Below are 20,743 nucleotides of genomic sequence, written 5' to 3'. Positions count from 1 at the left end.
CCCGGGGAGTGGGACTGCCCCGGGAACGGGACTGCCCCGGGAGCGGCGGGGGCTGCGCCGCGCGGGGCCCGGGCGCCTCGGGGGTGTCCCGGGGGGGCCGGTCTCACCGCTCCAAAGCCCCGGTGGCCAGAGCGTGTCCGTGCCGTCCTCGTGGGCGCTGCGTGTGCCGCGGTGCGGGGCCGTGCCGTGGGCCGTGCCCCGTGGGCAGAGTGACTGGGTGCGGGCAGCGCGTGTGTCCTGCGGTAAGGGCCGCCCGGCAGATCCGCAGGTTTGTGCGGGCTGTACCACACCCCAACTGTGCTGTATGTGGGCTGCGGGAGGCTCGTGGGCCGAGCTGCCGGTTACAAGGGTCGGTGGAGACTCGGGAGTTCCATGAAGACCGAACGTGCTGTAGCTGTTGGAAGAGAGGATGGATGGATGGAGGGATGTGAGGCAGGAGGGCTGGCGCTGTTGGAGAGGTGATTCTCTCTTTGCTGCTGGCCTTGTGTCTTCTCAGCTGCTCTCAAAGGAGCCCGCGGCTGAGCCAACCCCCTGCCTCCAGCAGCTCCAGGTAGGCTGGCTCCCTGCTCCGAGGTGCCTGGGACCCCGGACCCACCACCCACACCACAGTCCTCAGACTCGCTGCCACCCCCTCAGTCCAGACTTTGCGGCTGACGACTGATGTCTGCAAATTCCTCTGGGATCTTTCCTTCCTGTCTGTAGCTGGTCCCTCCCAGGGCTGCCCCTCTGGAACCCGGGGAAGCTCAGAGCAGAGTAGGCAGAGCTGAGGGCCGTGCCATGTCCTGGGGAGGCTGGGTGGGGGTAGGAGCTGCAAGGAGCTGCTGTGACCTGCCCTGGCTTAGAGGGTTACAGCGGGATACTGGGACATCAGGTAGCCCAAAGGGGCTGGACCTGGAGTTGACAAGGGAAGAGAAGTGCAGCCCCAGCCCCACACTGTGCTCTGCCCTTGCTGACACTCCAAGAGCCAGAGTGTCCTTTCCTCAGCAGGGTCCCTGTCCCTGCCTGGGATGGGGGCACACAGTGGGTGGTGGGGCAGAAACCCTGCTTTTGGGGCAGCGAGGGGCAGTGAGCTCCCAGCCAGCGGGAGGTGATGCCAAGCCTGCCAGGGTGGCCAGGTTTCCGTGGTGACCCTGGGCTGCTCCCTGGTGCTTCTGAGACCAGTTTGTTTGTGGCATCCTGCTCCCCTCCAGACTTTGGCTGTGCTGACCCTGGAGCTTCGATCCATGGGGGCCCTGCAGGCAGGGAGCCAGCAGGTCCCCTCCTGAACAGGGCGGGAGTGTTGAGTCTCCCCTGCTTCATGCATCCCAGGGCTGCTGGGAAGCAGGAAGAGCGAAGCAGGCTCATCCAGGCAGCCGGATTGCGAAAGGCCCAGCTCTGGTCTGTGCGTGCTGGGGCCTTGGGGACAAGGGGAGGGATGGAGCGCTGAAGCCATGGGACTCACCAGACCTTCTCCTGCCCTGAGTGCTGGGGACGTGACCTCACACTCTGAGGGATGTCCTGGCATGGGCCTCAACAGAGTGTGACTCTATCACCCCTTAACGTTCCCAAGGAAGGATAAACAGAGCAAGCTTCCTCTCCCTTGTGTTGGCGGGTTTCCCAGGTCCTCGGTCACTTTTGCTGCTCCTCTCTGAGTCCTCCCAGTTGTCAGTGCTTGGGATGTTCCATGTCGCCGTGCATGCGTCCAAGCCTGCTGCTGAGTGAGCACATTCCTGTCAGGCCACGATGGCCTGGCCTTCCCCTACTGCTGTGGCTTGGGATGTCATCCCCGTGCCGGCAGGGATGCTCGATGCTGATCAAATATGTGGACTTGCCTGGGGACCTGCTTCACCAGGATCTGCCCCTTCCCAAGATCCATTCACTGGGGTTTTGCTGGGGCAGACTAATGTCCCTCTGCATGCCTGGTGAGTGCCAAATGACAAACCCGATTTGAACAGTCCTTGGGAATTTGCAGCCCCCTCTGGGCCCTGGGCACCCCTGCTTGGCACTGCTCACCCTGCCAGCCCCTGTGCAGGACACCTGGGGGAGCACAGTGATGGTGGGGGCAGTGCCTGGCCATGAGGGCTGCAGGCCCTATCAGGGTGACTCTGTCTGGGGGGGGCATGGGAGCCACCATCACTCACCGGGTCAGGCAGAGCCAGTGGGCTGGCACGGGAGCAGGTAGAGCAGTGCTGTGGTTCCTGCTGCTGTGTGGGGCTGCCCTCTGCCCCAAAGGGTCCACGTGCCCATGCCAGCCTCAGCAGCTGAGGGCTGAGGCTGGGGGTGAGGGGAACCTCAGGGTTTGGGCTCTGCAGAGCTCTTGGACACCCCACCACTAGTGCCAGCTGTGCCCTGGGCTGGGATGTGACTCGGGCCCCGTGCACACCCAGCTGGGACATTCCTGAGGTTTCCTGGGCAGTGGCAAGGACCTGGACTGCTTCCAGGCTCCCACGCCCAGTGCTACTCCAGCCAGCCCATCCTCAAGAGCCCTTTCCCCTTGCAGTGGAGTGCTGCTGTGCATCTGTGCCCGGGGCAGCATGTTGAGCATGGCACAGCACAAGCCCTGGTCCAAGAAGAGACTGTCCCTGGCTGGAGTGGGCAGCTGGCAGCAGGATGGTCGGGGTGCTGGGGTGGGCTCCCCATCCAGAGCAGCATGCAGGACCAGAGCAAAGCCTGCCAGAGGAGCAAGCAGCCGGGTAGTGTCACACAGCTGGAGAGGAGCAAACGCACAGCTTATGCCTCCGAAAATGGAAAAAGTGATGTGGACAAAGAGAGCCCTGTTAGCCTGACTGCCCGGGACATGGACATGGAGTGTGTTCAGAGAGGGAGGTGGTACAGAAACAGGGAAGAAGCTGTGCTGTGCTGCAGGGAGCTCACCCTGTCAGCCCAGGGCTGTCCTGGGCTGGGCGTGCAAAGGGCTTTGGCCTGCACAGACCTGAGCAGGGCATGTCACTGGGAAACTCCGAGGTGAGTGGCAGAGCTGAGGTGCCAGAGCAGAGGAAGTGCAGTGGGGACAAGGGGCACTGGAGCCTGAGCAGAGTTGAACTGGGACCTGGGAGAAGAGATTACAGACCCCGGAGGTTACGCTGCTGAGTCTCAGTGGGGACTCAGTGCTTTGCTGCACAAAGCCCAAGCACTTTCTCAGGTGCCACATTCTGGTCTGTGGTCCTATGTGATTTGCTCCTCAATGCACAGGCTTAAATTTTCCTTGTAGCCAAGGGTATAGGCTGCACGATGCTGCTTTACTGGGCTGTCCAGGTCTGTCTGTGTCCCCATCCCTGCTCCCCGCCCCGTTTTTGTCTCTGCAGTCTGTACCAGGAGCAGACTTTTTTCCTCCTCCTGGCACAGTTTTGCTTTGAAAAACATGTGATCCTCACCAGAAAGCCCACGGAATGGTGACTTGCCCATGTAACCACATTTTAGTTCCAGCAGGTGACCAGTTTTAATCCACTTAGCAGAAGGTGCACTGATTTTGTTGAGTGCTAATTATTCATTAAAAGGTGGTGCAAGATGAATCAAATGCCTTCCAGTCTCAGCCTGTTGTATCAACACAGTTACTCCAATTAACTGAACCTGTGATCTCATAAAAGGCCATTCCCACTTCCTGACACGGGCTATTTCTGCCGGACTGAGGAGATTGGCATTAATTGTGCTGCTGTCCTCTGGGTTGTACTGACCCCATTGTGAAACAGCCCAGTGACTGCCCACAGCTGCAGCAGAGCATCCTGCTCACTCAGGGCAAGAGCCAGGGAAGCTCCAGTTCTTGTGTGCTTGCAGCTTTCCCCATGTCACTAGGTGTGTGACAGCTGGCACTGAGGGGGCCCAGATTTGTGTGTCAGGATAGCTCTGAGGGTTTATAATGAATGCTTCCTTTGGGCAGGGCAATGTCCCCTTGGTGACTGATGGGCAGAATAAGAAGTTTTTTTACTTCTGTGAGTGGTAAACTCATCCCTTTGCTGCTTTCCAGGTGATGTGGAGATGAGGATGGAGCGTTCCCGTCCCATACCCAGAAACCCCCTTTCCTAAGCTGTTGGCGGGGCTGGGGTGGCTCTTTGCACCCGCCCTCCCTTCCTCCTGCCAGGACAGGCTGAGTAAAAGGTTCAGCAGAGCGTTTCCCTGCTACCTTCCCACAAATGCTTCCTGCTGGGCTCTGCTGTTCTCGTGGTGCCAGAGCAGTCAGCAGAGGTACTGGTAGCCCAGAGCTGGCTCCCACCAACCCCAGGGGCCCAGGTGTCTGGGCTAGTGCATGCTCCTGCCTGTGCCATGTCCCCACCAGCTCTGTGGTGTCCCCTGTGCCCCAGCTCCGATAGAGGAGAGAACCAGATCTGTGCTGATGTGATTGCACCGAGGGGGCTGTTGTGCTTCATAGAATCATAGAGTCTATATGGCTGGAAAAGACCTCCAAGATCATCAAGTCCAACCTTTTACCTTTTCAACTAAACTAAGCACTAAGTGCTTAGTCATTCCCACCACTGTTTCTGGTGTAGAACTGGACCAGTGGTGCCGGTCCTTGTTACTCCTTGTTGTCTCTCCCTGAGCATCTCTGCAGACACCTGGTGCTCATCCCAAGGGACTTTCTGCTCCAGGTGGCACCTCTGATGTGGTGTGTGCCCAAAGGAGCAGGCAGACAGCAGAGCTGGGCCCTGTGGGGGCTTCTGTTGGTGCAATGGGCATGGAAAAGGGGCTGGCACTGGGCACCATCCCGGTTCATCCCTGCCTTGACCCAGGAAGCATTCCCAGAAGCTGGAGTGGGGACCAGGCGCCCATCATCTGGAAAAGTGAACAGAGCAGGAACAGGGCTGATTCCTCTCTAGAAACCCTGCCCTGGAGGTTGATGGGGTGGTGGGTCAACCGTGCCAGCCTCCAGCCCTGCATGGGTGGCCAGGCTGATGGTGAGGAGCTGTAGAGGCTGTGCTGTCTGGGAGGACACCCTGACTCCCTCACTCTGAGGATCCCTCCCCAGGCTGGCACGGGGGCAGTGAGAGGAGAGCACGGGATGAAGCCTTGCAGGGAAGCATGCTGGCACCATAGGGTGGATCTGCGGGAAGGGTCCCTGTGGCACAGCCCCAACTGGGATCATTGTCAGGATTTGAATTTGTTCTCCTTCCTCTGTGATGCTGCAGATAAGCTAGACCTAAAAAGTTAGTGCTTTTTAGTATTGTCTAATGACAAACGCAGTCTGTGTGAGTGTGGCAGGCAAGATCTGTGCTTGGGGGATGTGGGGCACAGAGATGTCCTGCTGGGGATCTGTCCTGGGGGTGTTTTGGGGTGTGTGCTTTCCCATTGTGGAAGGGACAGGCTGGAAGGGTGGCATGGGGCTGCAGTGGTGGGAGGAGGGTGGGTGGCTGTGCTGGTGGCCTTGGGTGAGCATCGGCCTGAGCTTACTGACAGCGCCTGTGCAGAAATGCTGCTCCTGGGCTATGGGGTCCCTGGGAATGCTGCATCAGGAAGGGAGGGTAGCTCACAGAGAAGGGTTTTCACTATTGTTTGCGATGGGACTGGTGCAGGAATACCACATCTCCCTCAGGTATTCAGGGAGCCACAGATGTTGTTGGAGTAATGGAGAAAGGCAGCACAGGAATGTGAATGCTTTGGCTGCCTTGCTCCTCACGGAGGGCAAGAGCATGGACTGGAATCCTCTGGGCCAGCAGCCGTTCACTTCTCTTGCTGGATCGAGCTCCTGGTCGGTCCAGCTGGACTTTCCCTGTGCCCTGGGACTGTTCCAGCTCCCTCAGCCCTGGCAGCTGATCCCCCTCCTTCCAGCCACTTCTCTGAGGGTGACACACATCCCCGTGCCTGTCTGTCCTCACTGCCCTTCAGTGCAGTGGATGCGACCGGGCAGCACGGTGGGGGCTCAGTAGCAGCTGTTGGCAGAGGGGGCCGTGGAGTGGGGGGCACTGGGCAGAGCCCCTGACAGCCCCAGGGGTGCAGGACCAGAGTGGGAGCTGCGTGCAGGGGCACTGGGCTGGCTCTGGAGGGACAAGGCACATGGTGTGCTGGTGCTGGGCAGGGGGTTTAGCCAGCAAAGGGCTGGATGGGGGGGCTGGTGTTCCAGCACAGTGTGCACGTACCCTGACCCTCTCTGCCCCTGCAGAGCCACGCTGCCATGGGAGGCTGCGGCACGTGGGCATGGCGGGAGCTGTTGGTGCTGCTGGGCAGCGTGTGGCTGGGGGTGGGCAGCTCCCAGCCCACCCCCCTGGGCCCCACGCACACTCCTGGGCCCCAGCTGAAGTTTCGTCTGGCCGGTTACCCACGCAAGCACAACGAGGGCCGTGTCGAGGTTTTTTACAACGACGAGTGGGGCACCATCTGCGACGACGACTTCACGCTGGGCAACGCGCACGTGCTGTGCCGGCACCTCGGCTTCGTGGCTGCCACCGGCTGGGCCCACAGCGCCAAGTATGGCAAAGGCGTTGGTAAGAGCACAGCCCCCCGGCACACCCCCTGCACTGCCTGGCCCGAGGGGTGTGCCCCAGCAGGTCTGCATGTGCTCCTGGGGGGGCAGGGCCCGTGTTTGCCGCGTGCTCAGCAGTGCATGTGTGCACGTGTGTGTGTGTACACGTGTGTGTGTGTGCACGTGTGTGTGTGCATGTGTGTGCACGTGTGTGTGCGCGCATGTGTGTGTGTGTGCACGTGTGTGCACGTGTGTGTGCACATGTGTGTGTGTGTGCACATGTGTGTGTGCACATGTGTGTGTGCACATGTGTGTGTGTGCACATGTGTGTGTGCACATGTGTGTGTGCGCACGTGTGTGTGCACGTGTGTGTGCACATGTGTGTGTGTGCACGTGTGTGTGTGCACGTTATGTGTGTGCATGTGTGTGTACATATGTGTGTGTGCATGTGTGTGTACGTGTGTGTGTGTACATGTGTGTGTGCATGTGTGTCTGTATGCACAGGCAAAGTGGATGGGAACCTCTGAATGTTTGAATGTGAGCTGCCGTGCAGGTGTGGGGGGCTGTTGCGGGGCCATGCATGGCTTAGGGGGACCAGTATGGTGGGCTCAGGTTGGTGTAGGCAGAGGTGTAGAGATGTAGTATGTGCATGCTCAGGACATGGGGCTTTATGCATGTTATGTGGGGCTCTATGACTGTCAGAGCAGCCCCTGGGGGAGCTGGAGACTCCCCATTTGCAGATTTCCCACCCAGGGCTTTAGTCTTGGCATTTTGCTGGCCTCGCCTTTGTGCTGAGGGACCCCCAGTCCAGCTGTGCACCTCCATGGTCCCTGGCTGTGCTCCTTGGGCACCTTCTCTGCTCCCTCACCCCTGGCCCGTGTCTGGCAGGGCGGATCTGGCTAGACAACGTGAACTGTGCCGGAGGCGAGAAGAGCATCGGGGACTGCAAACACCGGGGCTGGGGCAACAGCGACTGCAGCCATGAGGAAGACGCGGGTGTCATCTGCAAGGATGAGCGCATCCCAGGCTTCAAGGACTCCAATGTCATTGAGGTGAGGAAGCTGATAGCCAGGGTGGGTAGCACCACGCTCCCACAGAGCATCCTGGATGGGTGCCTGGGTGTGGGGTGCTCTGGGCACTCTCCCTCATGGCGCAGGATCCCAAGGTGACAGGAGGGTGGCACTGGCTTTCCTGGTTGTGCTCCCCAGAGGTGCACCTGGGGACCCAGGGTGATGAGGGGCATGGGCTACACAGAGTCAGGTCCTTGGCCACCCAGGGCCACTGGATGTCGCTGGCAGGGATGCAGGACCTGGCCATCCCTGTGCTTCACCCGTGACTGCATCCTCGGAGTATCCCTGGGAGTGGGCTGGCAGGAGCTGGGGCAGCGGGATGCAGTGTGAGCCGAGGCTGACCTGAGCCCTGCAGACGGAGCAGAGCCACGTGGAGGAGGTCCGCCTGCGGCCGGTGGTGTCGGGGGCCCGGCGGCAGCTGCCGGTGACAGAGGGCATCGTGGAGGTGCGCTACAAGGACAGCTGGGCACAGATCTGTGACGAGGGCTGGGACAGCCGCAACAGCCGCGTCATCTGCGGCATGATGGGTTTCCCGGCTGAGAAGAAGGTCAACAGGAACTTCTACAAGTGAGTGAGGCCAGCAGGGAGCCCATGGGGGTGGGGTGTCGGAGATAAGCCAGGGGCATGGGGCTGGGGCACAACAGGGGATGGTGCCAGGGACACTGGGCAGTGCTGCGGGGACAGTGGGGGCTGTGCTTTTGGGTATTGTGGCTCCCCAGAATCCCTCCCATTCCTGCTGCTCTCCAGTCTGAGCACCAGCTGGCCATATGGGCACTCACTAACCGAGCCAGGAGTCCGTGGCATGGCTGGGGGGCTGTGGCTGCCCACCTGTCTCATGCCCTACTGCAGAGGCCACTCCAAGAGAGCAGCTTTTGCTCCCTGGCAGTGGTGAAATATCATTTTCCTCTGAAGCAGAGCGTGGGGGTTCCCATCCCGAGGGGAGGTTTGCAGTCAAGGCAGGCTGGGATACTCCAGCAGCACCGTGGCCTGGGTGAGGGGCAGGGACTGCTGTCACAGCGGTGCCCAGCGTGGTGCCTGGTGCTGGGTGTGCCCTGACCAGGCAGCTCTAGTGTTGCTCTGCAGGCAGCTGAAGCGAGCAGCCAGGACGAAGGGCTGGAGCCCGAGGCCAGGCAGCAGGTAAGGGGCTGGGGTGCCCCATCTGCTGAGCTGTGGCGGAGCTGGGCTGCCGGGCCCCACCGGTCTCTTCTGTCAGAATGGATCCTGGCACAAACAGATCTGGACGGAGCAGACTGAGGGCCTGGGCTGTGCTGGCCCAGTAAGACAAATCCCACCCTGGGTTACCTGCCTGTGTGTGCCGGGCTCCCTGGTTCCCCACGAGAGATGATCTCTCTCCCAGGCTGGCCATGCCTCAAGCAGAGCAGTTCCCCTGCTGTACACCAGGCAGGAGTCCTGGCACAGAGTGAGCAGGATGCCCTGAGAGTGGTGGAGAGGGTTGCAGCATCCTGTGTTGCAGCCCTGTGAGGAGCAGGAGGCCTCGGAGCAGAGCTGTCTCTCCTGGTGGATGGCGAGGGAGGGCTGTGGAAATGGGCTGCTTTCTGCAGAAAGCAGCAGTGGGGAAGCTGGAAAGGCTGCACACCCCTCCATTCCCTGGGGGGTGGGCTGGCAGGGGCACCAGAGCCCTTGCTCAGCAGTGCTGGGCACCAGCAGGATGGGCACAGCGTGGCAGGGCCTGCCCCGAGTGCTGCATCTGCTTGGGGTCTCTTGCATCCTCTGCCTATTCAATCTTGCTGGCTTTCTGCCAGACCCAGGGAATGGTCTGGCTGCCTTTTCCCTCCATCCCTGAATCCTGCTGCTGGGTTTGCTGGTGGGTGCAGTGAGCTGGCGCCCATTCTCTCGGGGCTGTGAAATGGCACCTCTCTTGCCTGAGCCCACTGCCGCGTGGAGATGTTGCACTGCCCCCAGTACATGGCCTTGCTCCGGTCCCACCACCTTCCCTGGTGCCCTACAGCCATCGCAAGCTCTTTGTTGTGACCCTTCCCATGCCTGTGTCACCAACAGCCATCCTTGCCAGCTCCTGCAGCTGCTGATGGGAATCCAGGCAGGATCAGTCCATGGGGTCTCCTCAAACCCCCACCTGCAGGTCCTGCTTGCTGCAATGTGCTGTTTCCTGGGTGGTTTGGTGCTGACTGCCCCTTTCCCAGTGAGCAGGTCCTTCCCCTGCAACACTGGGCAAAATGCTTTGTGATTCCATGAGGTTGCCATTGGCTCCTGTCCCTCTGCCCGGAGCAGGAGCTGGTTCTGGAAACCCACGCACTGCTTTGCAGAGGCTGATCAGCTTGGGGCTGTGCAGCCACAGTGATAGGTGGGGCACAGGCTAATCCAGGCTGGAAGGGACCTTGGGGACTCCTGGTCCAACTGCCTCCGTGGACCAGGGCTGGCTATGGGTCAGCCCAGAACCTTATCCAGCTGTTTTTTGAAATCTTCCATGGATGGAGATCCTGCAGCCCTGTGGTCTCTGCTCCAATGCGATACAGCCCTCACAGGGAAAAGGTTTTCCTTACCCCGAGCCTGAACCTTGCATTTCCAGTCATGCCTGTTTTCTCTTGTGCTCTTCCCTCTGCACTGGAAGAGCCAAGCAGCCCCTCACAGGTGGGGGTCGGCTGCTGCAGTGCCCCTGCCCCCCTCCCCTGCCACCCCGCTGTCCTGCTGCTCCCCCCTGGTCCTCATACTGTGTACATAACATCTTCTTGTCCTGGGGACCCAGAACCAGGTGCAGGATCCAGATGTGGCTTCCTGAATGTGAATGGGCTGATGCCCTCCAGCCATCTGAATCCCAATTCCCGGCAGGCCCGTGCTGTGTCCTGGGGCTCGCTGGGCTGTGCAGGCTGACACCAATCAGCTGCTGGGCTGTGGGGCCAGTGGCCAGGCTTGATTTTGCCTGGTCCCTGAGGGTGTCAGTTCCCTGCCCTGCTTTGGACCACTTTGCTCTTCATTCCTTGTGGGCTCTGGGGTTTTGGCTCTGTTGTCTGAGGGAAGCAAAGCATTTGAGGATGTTGGGACCACATCTACACTGTGTGTGCGCTGGGCCCTGGGTAGTCTCCTCTTCCCAGAGGAAAGCTTGGCCACAGCTTGGCCTGTGCCTGGACCACTCCGTCCACTGGCAGCAGGTTCTTGCCAGGCTGCAGCCCCTGTGGCCCCGGGCTGAGCACTCACTGCCTGTGCCACTTGCTTGCTGCTGCTTGCCAGGTGTCCTGCTCCCCGGGGGCACGGTGCAGTGACGGGTGTCTGGTGTCTGGATGAGGACACAGAGACACCTCACTCACACCTGACAGATCAAATTGTGGCTGCTGATGTTTGATCTTTTGCTGTGTGATAAGGCAGCACGGGATGTGGCTGCATCCAGCTCAGTTTCCCTGTGGGATGTGTGCAGGAAACTGCATCATTGCTGCAGAGGGCAGCTGTATCACACTGCTGGCAGCACATGATGCTGTTGCACCCATATGTGACATGAAGGGGATACACATGAGTCTCCCTGGGGGTCAAGGTGCCAAGTTCAGCCCCTAGTGAAGCCAGGGCAGGCCGTGCTCCCTGTGTCACTGCTGATGGCAGAAGTGACACCTTAGGCCCTGGGCTCTGTGATGGTTGTTTTCTGTTTTCCAGGCTGGCCTCCAAACCTCAGCCTAAACAAAAGCACAGGGAGGACGTAGGGCCTAAGAAGAGGTAAATGTGGAGAGCCTGAGAGCCAAGAGCCCCATGCAGTCCCACCAGAGCCTGCGTGTTCCCATGCGTGTTCCTGTGCTGCTGGGGATGTGGGACAGGCAGTTGGTGAGGGGTGGGTGCCTGGCCAGCACTACATGTCACCCTCGAGATGGTAAAAGGGGAACAGGCAGCGCATGCAGCCGCAGGCAGGATGGCTCGTGACACTTCCACTGCCACTGGCCTCGCTGGCTGTGGCTCAGGGCTCCTCCCTCCTTGCAGGCTCTTCACGGAGCGGCAGCAGCTCAACTACCGCCTGCACTCGGTGTCATGCACGGGGACAGAGGTGCATCTCTCCATGTGCACCTTCGAGTTCTACCGAGGCAATGCCTCGGCTGCCTGCAGGGCCGGGATGCCCGCCGTCGTCAGCTGCCTGCCCGGGCCCCTCTTCGCTGCTGGGAATGCCCACAAGAAGAAACAGCGCCAGCAGCAGCAGGGCCAGGTGAGCCCTGTGGAGGGGGGGAACAAGTCCTGTGGTGGCCCAGAGCCAGACACTGCTCCATGGCTGGGCTCTGCCCCAGGCTGCACTCCAGACTGGGTGTGCAGGTCCCTGGGTAACTGGCTCCAGAGCACAAGATGGGGCTGGTGTCCTGTCCCTGTTCATCCCAGGAGTCGTGGCCAGCCCTGTGTTGTGCCATGCTGTGCTGTGCCATGCCATGCAATCAGCACCACGCCAGTCGTGCAGTGCCACGCTGGCTGTGCTGTGCCCCGCCGTGCCATCGGCACCACACCATTCGCACTGTCCCACACCACCCTGTCCCTGCTCCCCACAGCCCCGGATCCGGCTGAAGGGCGGCGCGAGGGTCGGCGAGGGCCGTGTCGAGGTGCTCAAGAGCAGCGAGTGGGGCACGATCTGTGACGACCGCTGGAACCTGCTGTCGGCCAGCGTGGTGTGCCGGGAGCTGGGCTTCGGCAGCGCCAAGGAGGCCCTCACCGGTGCACGCATGGGCCAAGGTGAGGGTGCCGGGCCGGAGGGACCAGGCATCTCCTCCTGGGGCTGCAGATGAGGCACTTGTCTGGGCTCTGCTGGGCTGGGGGGAGCCACGGCTGGGCTTGTCCCGTGGGCACTGGGCTGCTGGATGCACGTGGAGCATCCTGAGGGGACCATGGCCCCTCAACTGCACTGCCCCAGGCAGGAGCTGTGGAGGCTTGAGTGCACCAACTCCCTCGGGGGTGCTGAGCGGCCGTGGGGACAGGGAGGCCCCGGCCATCCCCGTGTCATGGAGTTCTGAGTCCTGCTGACCCCTGGCAGGGACGGGACCCATCCACCTTAATGAGGTGCAGTGCCAGGGCACCGAGAAGTCTCTCTGGAGCTGCCCCTTCAGGAACATCACGCAGGAGGACTGCAAGCACACGGAGGACGCAGCTGTCCGCTGCAACATCCCCTACATGGGCTACGAGAACCTGGTGCGCACCACAGGTGGCTCTTGGCAGTGGGACCCCAGAGTGGGGAGCTGAGGGAGGCCCATGGGATCTACTTTAGAGGGGCCCCTCGTCTCTCCTCCTCTGCACCCCATACGTTTCTCTCTGCCCTGGGGTCTCAGGGATTTTGTGGGTGGGAGTCTCAGGCATCCCTATGAGGGGGAGTTAGAGGGGACCCTGCAGGGGACTTTGGGCAATGTGAGAGGTGATGTGGGGCAGCTGCTCCCTGCCGCCCTCCCTGCTGCCAGCCTGTGCCCACTCCCCAGCAGAAACATCAGAAGAAAAATCGCTTTGGGCAACCAAGAGATATTTTTTTTACCTGTGATGAAACGAGCAAATGAAGCTGTCTGTTCTCATTTGCCCTGGTCCATCGTTTCATCCAGTTTGAGCTTTTAATGATTTTTAACTCTCTCATACCTGTCATTTCTGAAATGATACCATTTCAAAATGAACTGTTTTCCCTGCTCTGTTGAGACAATTCCCAAACTCACAACCAAGTCCCTTTCCCCCAGTCTGCCAGTTTCAGCAAGTTCCCTGCTGCCCAAAGCTGTGTGTTGCTCTGCTCAGTTCCTGGCTGCCCCCTCCCCATGTGCCTGAAGCCCCTGGCCCAGGGCCCGTCAGGCACCACAGCATAGCCCTGGCTGCGTCACTGCATCAGTCCTGGGAGCATCACCCGTAATGGTGATGATGCTGCCACTGCCTCTCTCTGCAGATTCGGCTGAGCGGGGGCCGGAGCCGCTTCGAGGGGCGGGTCGAGGTGGCGGTGGGGGCTGGCGACAGGGACCAGCCCCGCTGGGGTCTGGTCTGCGGCGAAGGCTGGGGTACGCTGGAGGCGATGGTGGCCTGTCGCCAGCTGGGTCTGGGATTCGCTAACCACGGCTTACAAGTAGGTGCCGGCACCAGCTTGGCCAGGGCAGCCAGCAGCCACCACCACTGCTCACGGGGCTGGGGACAGGGACGGACAGGGCTGGGGATGGGCGGGAGGTGGCACGCACAGGGTGCCTGCTCACGGCCCCAGGCCTTCCCCGCAGATCCGCCTGGCCGGCGGGAGGACGATGTTCGAGGGCCGCGTGGAGGTGAAGCGAGGCAGTAAGTGGGGCACGGTCTGCAGCGATGGCTGGACCACAAAGGAGGCCATGGTGGCCTGTCGTCAGCTCGGCCTGGGCTACTCCCTGCATGCGGTGACGGTAGGTGCCAGCGGGGAGGCCCCTGGTGATGCCCTGGTGAGCACAGACACCGGCGCTTCCTGGACAGCTGTGAGGCTGTCTGGGGACAGAGGCACATGGCCACTCCATGCTGCAGGACAGGACCCTTGTGGGCAGCCTGGGGCATAGGTAGGGCTGTACCTGGTGGGGGTCTGGCTGCAGCCTGGGCGTGAGTGAATCGGGGCAACCGGGCCACCAGCCATGCCACCCACCCTGCCTGGCCTCTCCTCAGGAGACATGGTACTGGGACGCCAGCAATGTGACAGAGATGGTCATGAGCGGGGTGAAGTGCACCGGCCACGAGATGTCCCTGAGCCACTGCCAGCACCACGGCGCCAGCCTGAGCTGCAGGAACACGGGCACGCGCTTCGCCGCGGGCATCATCTGCTCCGAGAGTGAGTGGCCACGGGGGCTGCGGGCGGGGGGTGCTGCGGGCAATGGGGGCTGTGGATGACAGTCCTGTGGGGCCAGGGATGCAGCTAAAGAGGCTGCAGGCAGTGGGGTTTGCAGATGGAGGGGCTGCAGGGTCAGCCCGTGCCCGGCGGATGGGGCCGCATCACCCCCGGCCAGCTCAACCCTGCCAGCACTGGGCACTGCCCTGTCCCCGCTGAGCAGTGGGGCCTGTCCCAGAGCAGCCGCCTTTCCCCAGCTGCCTCCGACCTGCTGCTGCACGCGCCACTGGTGCAGGAGACGGCCTACATCGAGGACCGGCCGCTGCACATGCTGTACTGCGCCGCCGAGGAGAACTGCCTCTCCAGCTCGGCCCGCCTGGCCAACTGGCCCTATGGCCACCGCCGCCTGCTCCGCTTCTCCTCCCAGATCCACAACCACGGCCGTGCCGACTTCCGCCCCAAGGCTGGCCGGCACTCCTGGGTCTGGCACGAGTGCCACCGGTGCGTGTGTGGCACAGGCAGAGACAGGGCGTGGGCAGGGACAGCCTGGGTGGGGTGGGGAGAGGGTGATGGTGCTGCTGCAATGGGCTGAGTGAGGGTGACACTGGACAAGGGTGATGCTGGGCAGGGGTGACACGGAGAGAGGGTGACACTGTGTAAGTGTGACACCGAGCGAGAGTGATGCCGGGTGAGGGTAACGCTGGGTGAGGATGACGCTGAGTGAGGTACCATTGCTGCCCCTTGTTTGGCTCAGGGCTGTCCCTGAAGGAGCAGTGTTGGGGCTGGAGGCCCCATAGTGGGCAGGGACAGGGCTGTAGGCTGGGCCCTGTGGCTGAGCCCTCTGCTTGCCTGGGCCATCTGACTGTGTCCGTTCCCAGGGCAGGACAGAGCTCTGCCCAAACTCACAGTGCTACAGCCTCAGAGCAGGGCCTGGGGGCACCTTCCTGGTGGTGAGGGGCCAGGCCCTCCCCCCGGTGGTGTGGGGGGTTGACACAGCGCAGGGCAAGTCTCCTGTCTGCCCTGGGGGTCTCTGCCTCTGCCAGGCTCCAGTCAGCAGGCGCTGGCTCGCTCCCACAGGCACTACCACAGCATGGACATCTTCACCCACTACGACATCCTGACCCCCAACGGCACCAAGGTGGCTGAGGGACACAAGGCCAGCTTCTGCCTGGAGGACACCGAATGTGAGGAAGGTGAGTGACACAGGGCCCTGCAGCACCATCCCTTGCCGTGTCCCTCTCACAAGGCTGCTGGGGCCAGGCTGGGTGGGCATCACAGGGGCTACGGAGGGGAGCTGCAGCAGGGATGAGCTGCATCTCCTCCTGCCTGCAGATGTGGCCAAGCGGTACGAGTGTGCCAACTTCGGGGAGCAGGGCATCACTGTGGGCTGCTGGGACCTGTACCGGCATGACATCGACTGCCAGTGGATCGACATCACTGATGTCAAGCCAGGCAACTACATCCTGCAGGTGCTGGACCTGAGCCACCCCGGCCCCTCCTGCCACCCTACTGTGTGCACTCCCATCCTCTGCCCCTACGCCCCAGATCTCCACATGCCCCAGCAACCTGGTCCTCTCTCCCACTGGCACTGGGTGGGGCTGGCAGGTGTGCTGCTGTAGGACAGTGCTTGTCCTCATGCCCACAGACATGCAGGGCTGCTCAGACAGGCTTCTGCATGAGTTTTCCAGCTCTGAGCGGTGCTGCTCATGGGCACACAGTGCACAGGGACGGAGCCACCCCAGCACAGTGGCTCCTCGGAGCCCTCAGCATATCCAGGGCAGCTGGGGAGACACACCCTGTGGGGCTGGGGCACAGGGCTCATGTCCTGAGCACAGCTCCACTGAGGCTGGGAAGGTGTGGGACAGGGGGCTGTGCCCTCACTGTCAGTGCCCCACAGGTTGTGATCAACCCCAACTTCGAGGTGGCAGAAAGTGATTTCACCAACAACGCCATGAAATGCAACTGCAAGTACGACGGGCACCGCATCTGGGTGCACAGCTGCCACATCGGTAACGCCCAGGACACGGCCCAGGGGAGAGGGCACGCGGGCAGGGCTGCCCTGGGAGAAGGGCAGCAATGTGGCTGCAGGAGGCAGTGGGGATGGGGGTGGGCAGGGTCTGGGGCTCTGTGGGCAGCTCTTGTGGGAGGGGAGGTGCTGGCAGGACGGGTGACCTGCAGCACCAGAGCTGACAGCTCTTTCTCTCTGCCCGCAGGAGATGCACTCAGCGAGGAGGCCAACAAGCGGTTTGAGCAGTACCCAGGTCAGCTCAACAACCAGATTTCATAGGGCCCCGGACCCCAGAGAGATGGGCATCTCCCTCCCTCACCCCGTACGGGTGGGAGGAAGCCCCTGGGGGCTGGCAGGGAGGCCTCTTGCCTGGCACTGCTGCTGCTGGGGACTGCCCAGGACTTGCCACCGGCTGCCCTTCCCCACCTCGGGGGGCTGGTGCTGGAGGCACCGACACCTGCACCTCCCAGCCTGGGGCCGCCACCCCAACCACTGGCCAGAAGACCGTGCCCACGTTCCCTGGGCTGCGGCACACGGGTACGGTCTGGGAGGTCCTGCACCCCCCACCGCTCCAGTCCTTCCCATTCCAGCTGTACCCCACCTCCCGCTCCTCCCTTTCAGCCCTGGTTCCTCTCACTCCACATCCCTCCCCACAGCTCAACCCCTGCGCTGGTCCCAGGACCCATCCTCCATGCAGGGACCCATTCCCCTGCCTGGCCTCAGGATCCCCTGGTCCCCAGGGATGGTGAGGGTACCCCTGCTCACAGCGCTGCCCAGGGGTGGCTCATACCCCATCTCTCAGTTGTAATTTTATTTTCTCTATAAAGTTGTTAGTTCTATTTCCCAGTGGCTGCTGGCACTTCTCTGCCCCGCATGGCACAGCTCGTGCTGCAGGGCTGGTTGGCACACTCTGGCACAGAGCGTGGGAGCATCCCCTGGCCAGCCCCTGCACCCCCTTGGATGGTGGAGTGAGGCAGTCCCCCTGTCCACACAGTGCTGGCCCCACAGCAGCCCCCTGCCTGCACCCCCCTCAACCAGGTTCCCCCGCTCTGGGAGAAGCCCGAGCGGGCAAGAGGAAGGGGCCAGCAGCAGTCCCACAGCACCGCGGTGGGGGAACTGAGGGGTCACTCTGGCACAACTGGGGTGTGGTGAAATGCTGGTTCCCCTGCACAGGGCAAATGTTATCGAGCAGAAATCCCACCCTGGGGCTGTGACCCATGAGAACTGGGGGCTCATGACAGAGGGGCTGCCTCGACTTGTGTGGGAGCAGAGCCTGGCAGGGCCAAGACATGCTGGGCAGGGACACTCGGACATGACACAAGGGCCAAGGGAGGCACAGCCCAGCTCTCACTCCTCAGCCCGGTGCTCTGGTCGTGCCTGCAGCACACGAGTTGTAGGGGCACCAGGCGCTGCCGCCGAGCCCGGGAGGAGGAGGAGGAGAGGGGCAGGCCTTGGCTGGGGCCCTGGAACGCGCTGCGGTCAGCGCAGCCGGAGCAGCTATGCCAGACACGCCGCGATTTCCCCCGCGCCGGCGGCGCTGGCCGGGGCAGCGAATTCCTCCGGCGAGGCCGGGGCTGCTGAAAGGACGCCTGTTCTCGGGGCAGGGGAGCGCCTGGGGGCAGGAGCGGAGCCGCCCCCGCCGCAGCGCCCCCGAGGAACTGTGCTTCTTTCATCTCCCAAAGTAACAGCCGGGGCCCGGGAGCCCCGTCACGGGCAGGGCCTGGCCCGGCACCCGCATTCCTGCCATCGCATTCCTGCCATCGCACCGGGCCGGACGTGGCCGTTCCGGGCTGCCCTCGCCGCAGAGCCGCTGCCACCCGCCGCCGCGGGAGCAGAGGGGGGATCTTCCAGGAAGGCAAGGAACGGCTGGAGCTGCTCCTTCCCAGAAGGGCCGGCCAAGCAGCTGCACAGCACAGGGACGGGCCCAGCTGTCCCCAGGGACCGGGTGGGTGTGGGAGTGGACACTGGGCTGGGTTGGGACAGGCAGAGCCCCAGCCCAGCTTCCACCCTCGGCCCTCCTGAACATCAGGGCCAGGAGATGCTGCCTCGGCCACGGCGAAGTCCAGCATCAACACCCCTTTCACCATGGCCTGGAATGCTGCTTGCATGGGAGGGGACATGGGCACAGACCGCGGAATGCTCCCAGAGCTCCCAGCAGAAGTGATGTAACCAGCTGAACATGGCACAGCCACAGCAACACAGAGCAGCTCGGCTGCACTCCAGGAAAGAAATGCTGGTCCCAGAACTGCTCCAGGGCTGCTCTCACCACAGAGGGGCTGCATGAAGCTTGACAGCTGCCAGCCTGGTACAGATGGAGGAGTCAGATCCCAGCTGTGTGGGTACTGAGCAGGTGGCAGGACACCACGAACGCTGAGGAGGTCATTGGAGGCACAGCCAGCTCCTCCCCACCTGGAAGGTCTCGTGTGAGGACTGACAGGAGGGGCAGGGTCCCACGCGGCCCGGCCTCCACCAGCAACTGCTGCTGTTGTGAGAAGGTGATGTGGCATGGAGGCCCCTAGAAAAGTGCTTTATTTTGAGTACAGAGGGAAATTGCTGTACCACAAAGTCACCCAAGCACCGGGCTGGGCCCCTCTCCTGGCTCCTTCCAGCCCTGCATGAGCTCTCAGGCCCTGCCTGGCTGGCACAGACACAGCTCGGTCCTGCTCTCAGCCCCGGGCCAGCACTGCCGGTCAGCACCGGGCGGTCCCCGCTACTCCGTCACCTCAGGCACGACGCTCACCAGCAGCGTGTCGTGGCCGCGGCGCACCAGCATGGCCAGGTTCTGCTGCGTCCGCACCGCCTCGTACACGTCCTCGGCGCGCCGCGACACCGTCCCATTGATCTCCAGCACCACGTCACCGGCCTTCAGCCCAGCCCTGCGGGGAGAAAGTGGATGGAGCACAAAGCGGGCAAAGCAGCCACTCAGCTTCATCAACCCTGAAGGATGGAGGGGCAGGCACAGGAGCCTTGGGCCGTGGCACCAGGTGTTCCTCCAGCCACGCTGGTACCTCAGCCTGGGCAAGGGTGCCCAGGTGGTTTCTGCTGCAAGGCCCAAGCCCTCCTGCTCTGGAGCAAAACACATGGAGCTAAATACATCCCCCCGGCACGGCTCCTCCCTCACACATCCCGAGGCACAGGGCAGCACTTACTGATGGGCCGGAGAGCCGATGATCACCTTGTGGATCAGCACACCGTAGGACACGTCTGGGAAGCTGGGGTCACGCAGCTTCAGCTCTGCCAGGATGCTGCATAGTGGGAATTGGCGTCAGGGATGGAGCTGGAAGCAGAGCAGGGCTCCCACCCCACCCCAGCTGCACAGCCTCAGAGACCAGACACAGAACCTTCCCTCCTGTGTCCCTGCACGCTGCTGAGTACAAGCACAGCTGCCAGCCCCAAACACCACCACGACTCTGTCAAAACAAGAGGACAAGAGTCCCAGTGGCGCCAGGGAGAGCTGGAAACTACTGCAGCAGCTGCCATCTGGATCAGAGTTGTGGTGATGCATGTCCCCACATCACACTGCTCTTCCCCGTGTCAGACCCACCCCTCCCCTGCTGCAGTTTCCCTTTTCTGCCCTGGTTGGGCAGGACACACAACACAAGCCATGCCCCTCTTCCTGCCAGACCTGTAACCAGAACTCTACCCACATCTCTCCTCTGGAATCTAGAGACTAAATAATCCCAGTTCCTCCAACTTTCTTACAGATTTTAAGTCTTCTAAACCAAGCTTAAACTCTGCATCTCTCACAGCTCCACTTCAGACTCTCCCCAATATCTTCTCGTCCTTCCTGAACGTATCCAGAAGTGGATGCAGCACTCCAGCTGGATCTCCCCAGAGTGGAGAACAGCATTCTTCCCTCAAACACTGCAGCGGCTCTGATCACTGCAGCCTCCGACACTCACAGTCTCTGCCCAGCTCTGCTCCCACCAGGTCCCTGCTCAGCCAGTCAGGGTTCCTCATATGGCAGTGGTCCGTGCAGAGCTCTACTGCACTGTCCCACAGCTCAGTGCAAGCTGCCATCCCTTCCTGACAGAACAACAGGGTCTGCGCCGTGCCCAACACAGAGCTTCCCCTTCCTGTGCCAGGGAAAGGTTCTGGCCTTTGCAATGAGCGTGTTCAGACCAGTCACCCTTTTCCAAGGCAAGCAACCCCTTCTTGGAAGACCTTCCCCCTGGAGACAAAGAAGCCTCACAGTCAGGTGGTTTCCCTGGACCAGCTCGCTGGCTGTGCGGAAGCTGGACCCGCTTCCCAGGAGCCACGTCTGGTGCATTTCACGCTGCTTCCTCACAGACCCTGTCCCGCAGCGTGCCCAAGGAAGCAGAAGGAGGCTGGGTTCCCACATTCCTTGTGTTATGCCGAGTACCAGCACCATCTACTGGGCACCCACCGGGGCTGCCGGCAGTGCTGGCTGTGCCCCCACCACCCCCTCAGGGGACACAGAGCACCTGCTCCTCCCTTTGAGGCCAGGCAGGAGCCCCAGAGGCTGCTCGCGGTGCCCGGGCGTGCAGGCAGCCCACAGACCCAACCAGCCCATGGGAGTCATGCAGGCAGCCCACAGA

The 20,743-nt window shown here is 61.9% G+C and overlaps 2 protein-coding genes across 3 annotated transcripts in view; one reads left to right on the top strand and one right to left on the bottom strand.

Annotated features, from left to right (window-relative positions):
* Positions 1–2,848: 2,848 nt before the first annotated feature.
* Positions 2,849–16,567, top strand: LOXL3 (lysyl oxidase like 3). 2 transcript variants are annotated; one of them, XM_027669707.1, is made up of 16 exons: positions 2,849–2,943; positions 6,071–6,392; positions 7,259–7,422; positions 7,796–8,007; positions 8,524–8,577; positions 11,062–11,121; positions 11,380–11,599; positions 11,931–12,111; positions 12,410–12,564; positions 13,292–13,465; positions 14,017–14,179; positions 14,434–14,677; positions 15,254–15,369; positions 15,509–15,645; positions 16,074–16,185; positions 16,390–16,567. In XM_027669707.1, the coding sequence occupies exons 1-16, from the start codon at positions 2,923–2,925 to the stop codon at positions 16,461–16,463; spliced, it is 2,409 nt and encodes an 802-aa protein (XP_027525508.1). In that variant the 5' UTR covers positions 2,849–2,922; the 3' UTR covers positions 16,464–16,567. The 2 variants fall into 2 exon arrangements, with proteins under 2 accessions (XP_027525508.1, XP_027525505.1); XM_027669704.1 differs by lacking the exons at positions 8,524–8,577; positions 11,062–11,121.
* Positions 16,568–18,695: 2,128 nt separating this feature from the next.
* HTRA2 (HtrA serine peptidase 2) overlaps positions 18,696–20,743 on the bottom strand; it is a gene marked incomplete at its 5' end in the record, with an annotated part of 5,466 nt that continues 3,418 nt past the window's right edge. Inside the window, 2 exons of the mRNA XM_027669713.1 lie at positions 18,696–19,060; positions 19,334–19,429. Of these exons, the coding sequence (XP_027525514.1) occupies positions 18,895–19,060; positions 19,334–19,429 (262 nt within the window). The remainder of the gene's footprint in view (positions 19,061–19,333; positions 19,430–20,743) is intronic.

Source organism: Corapipo altera, unplaced genomic scaffold (assembly GCF_003945725.1).
Source record: "Corapipo altera isolate COAL_440 unplaced genomic scaffold, ASM394572v1 289, whole genome shotgun sequence".
Lineage (NCBI taxonomy): Eukaryota > Metazoa > Chordata > Aves > Passeriformes > Pipridae > Corapipo > Corapipo altera.
The sequence above is the reverse complement of the archived record's forward strand: the minus strand, read 5'-3'. Positions and strand labels throughout refer to the sequence as shown.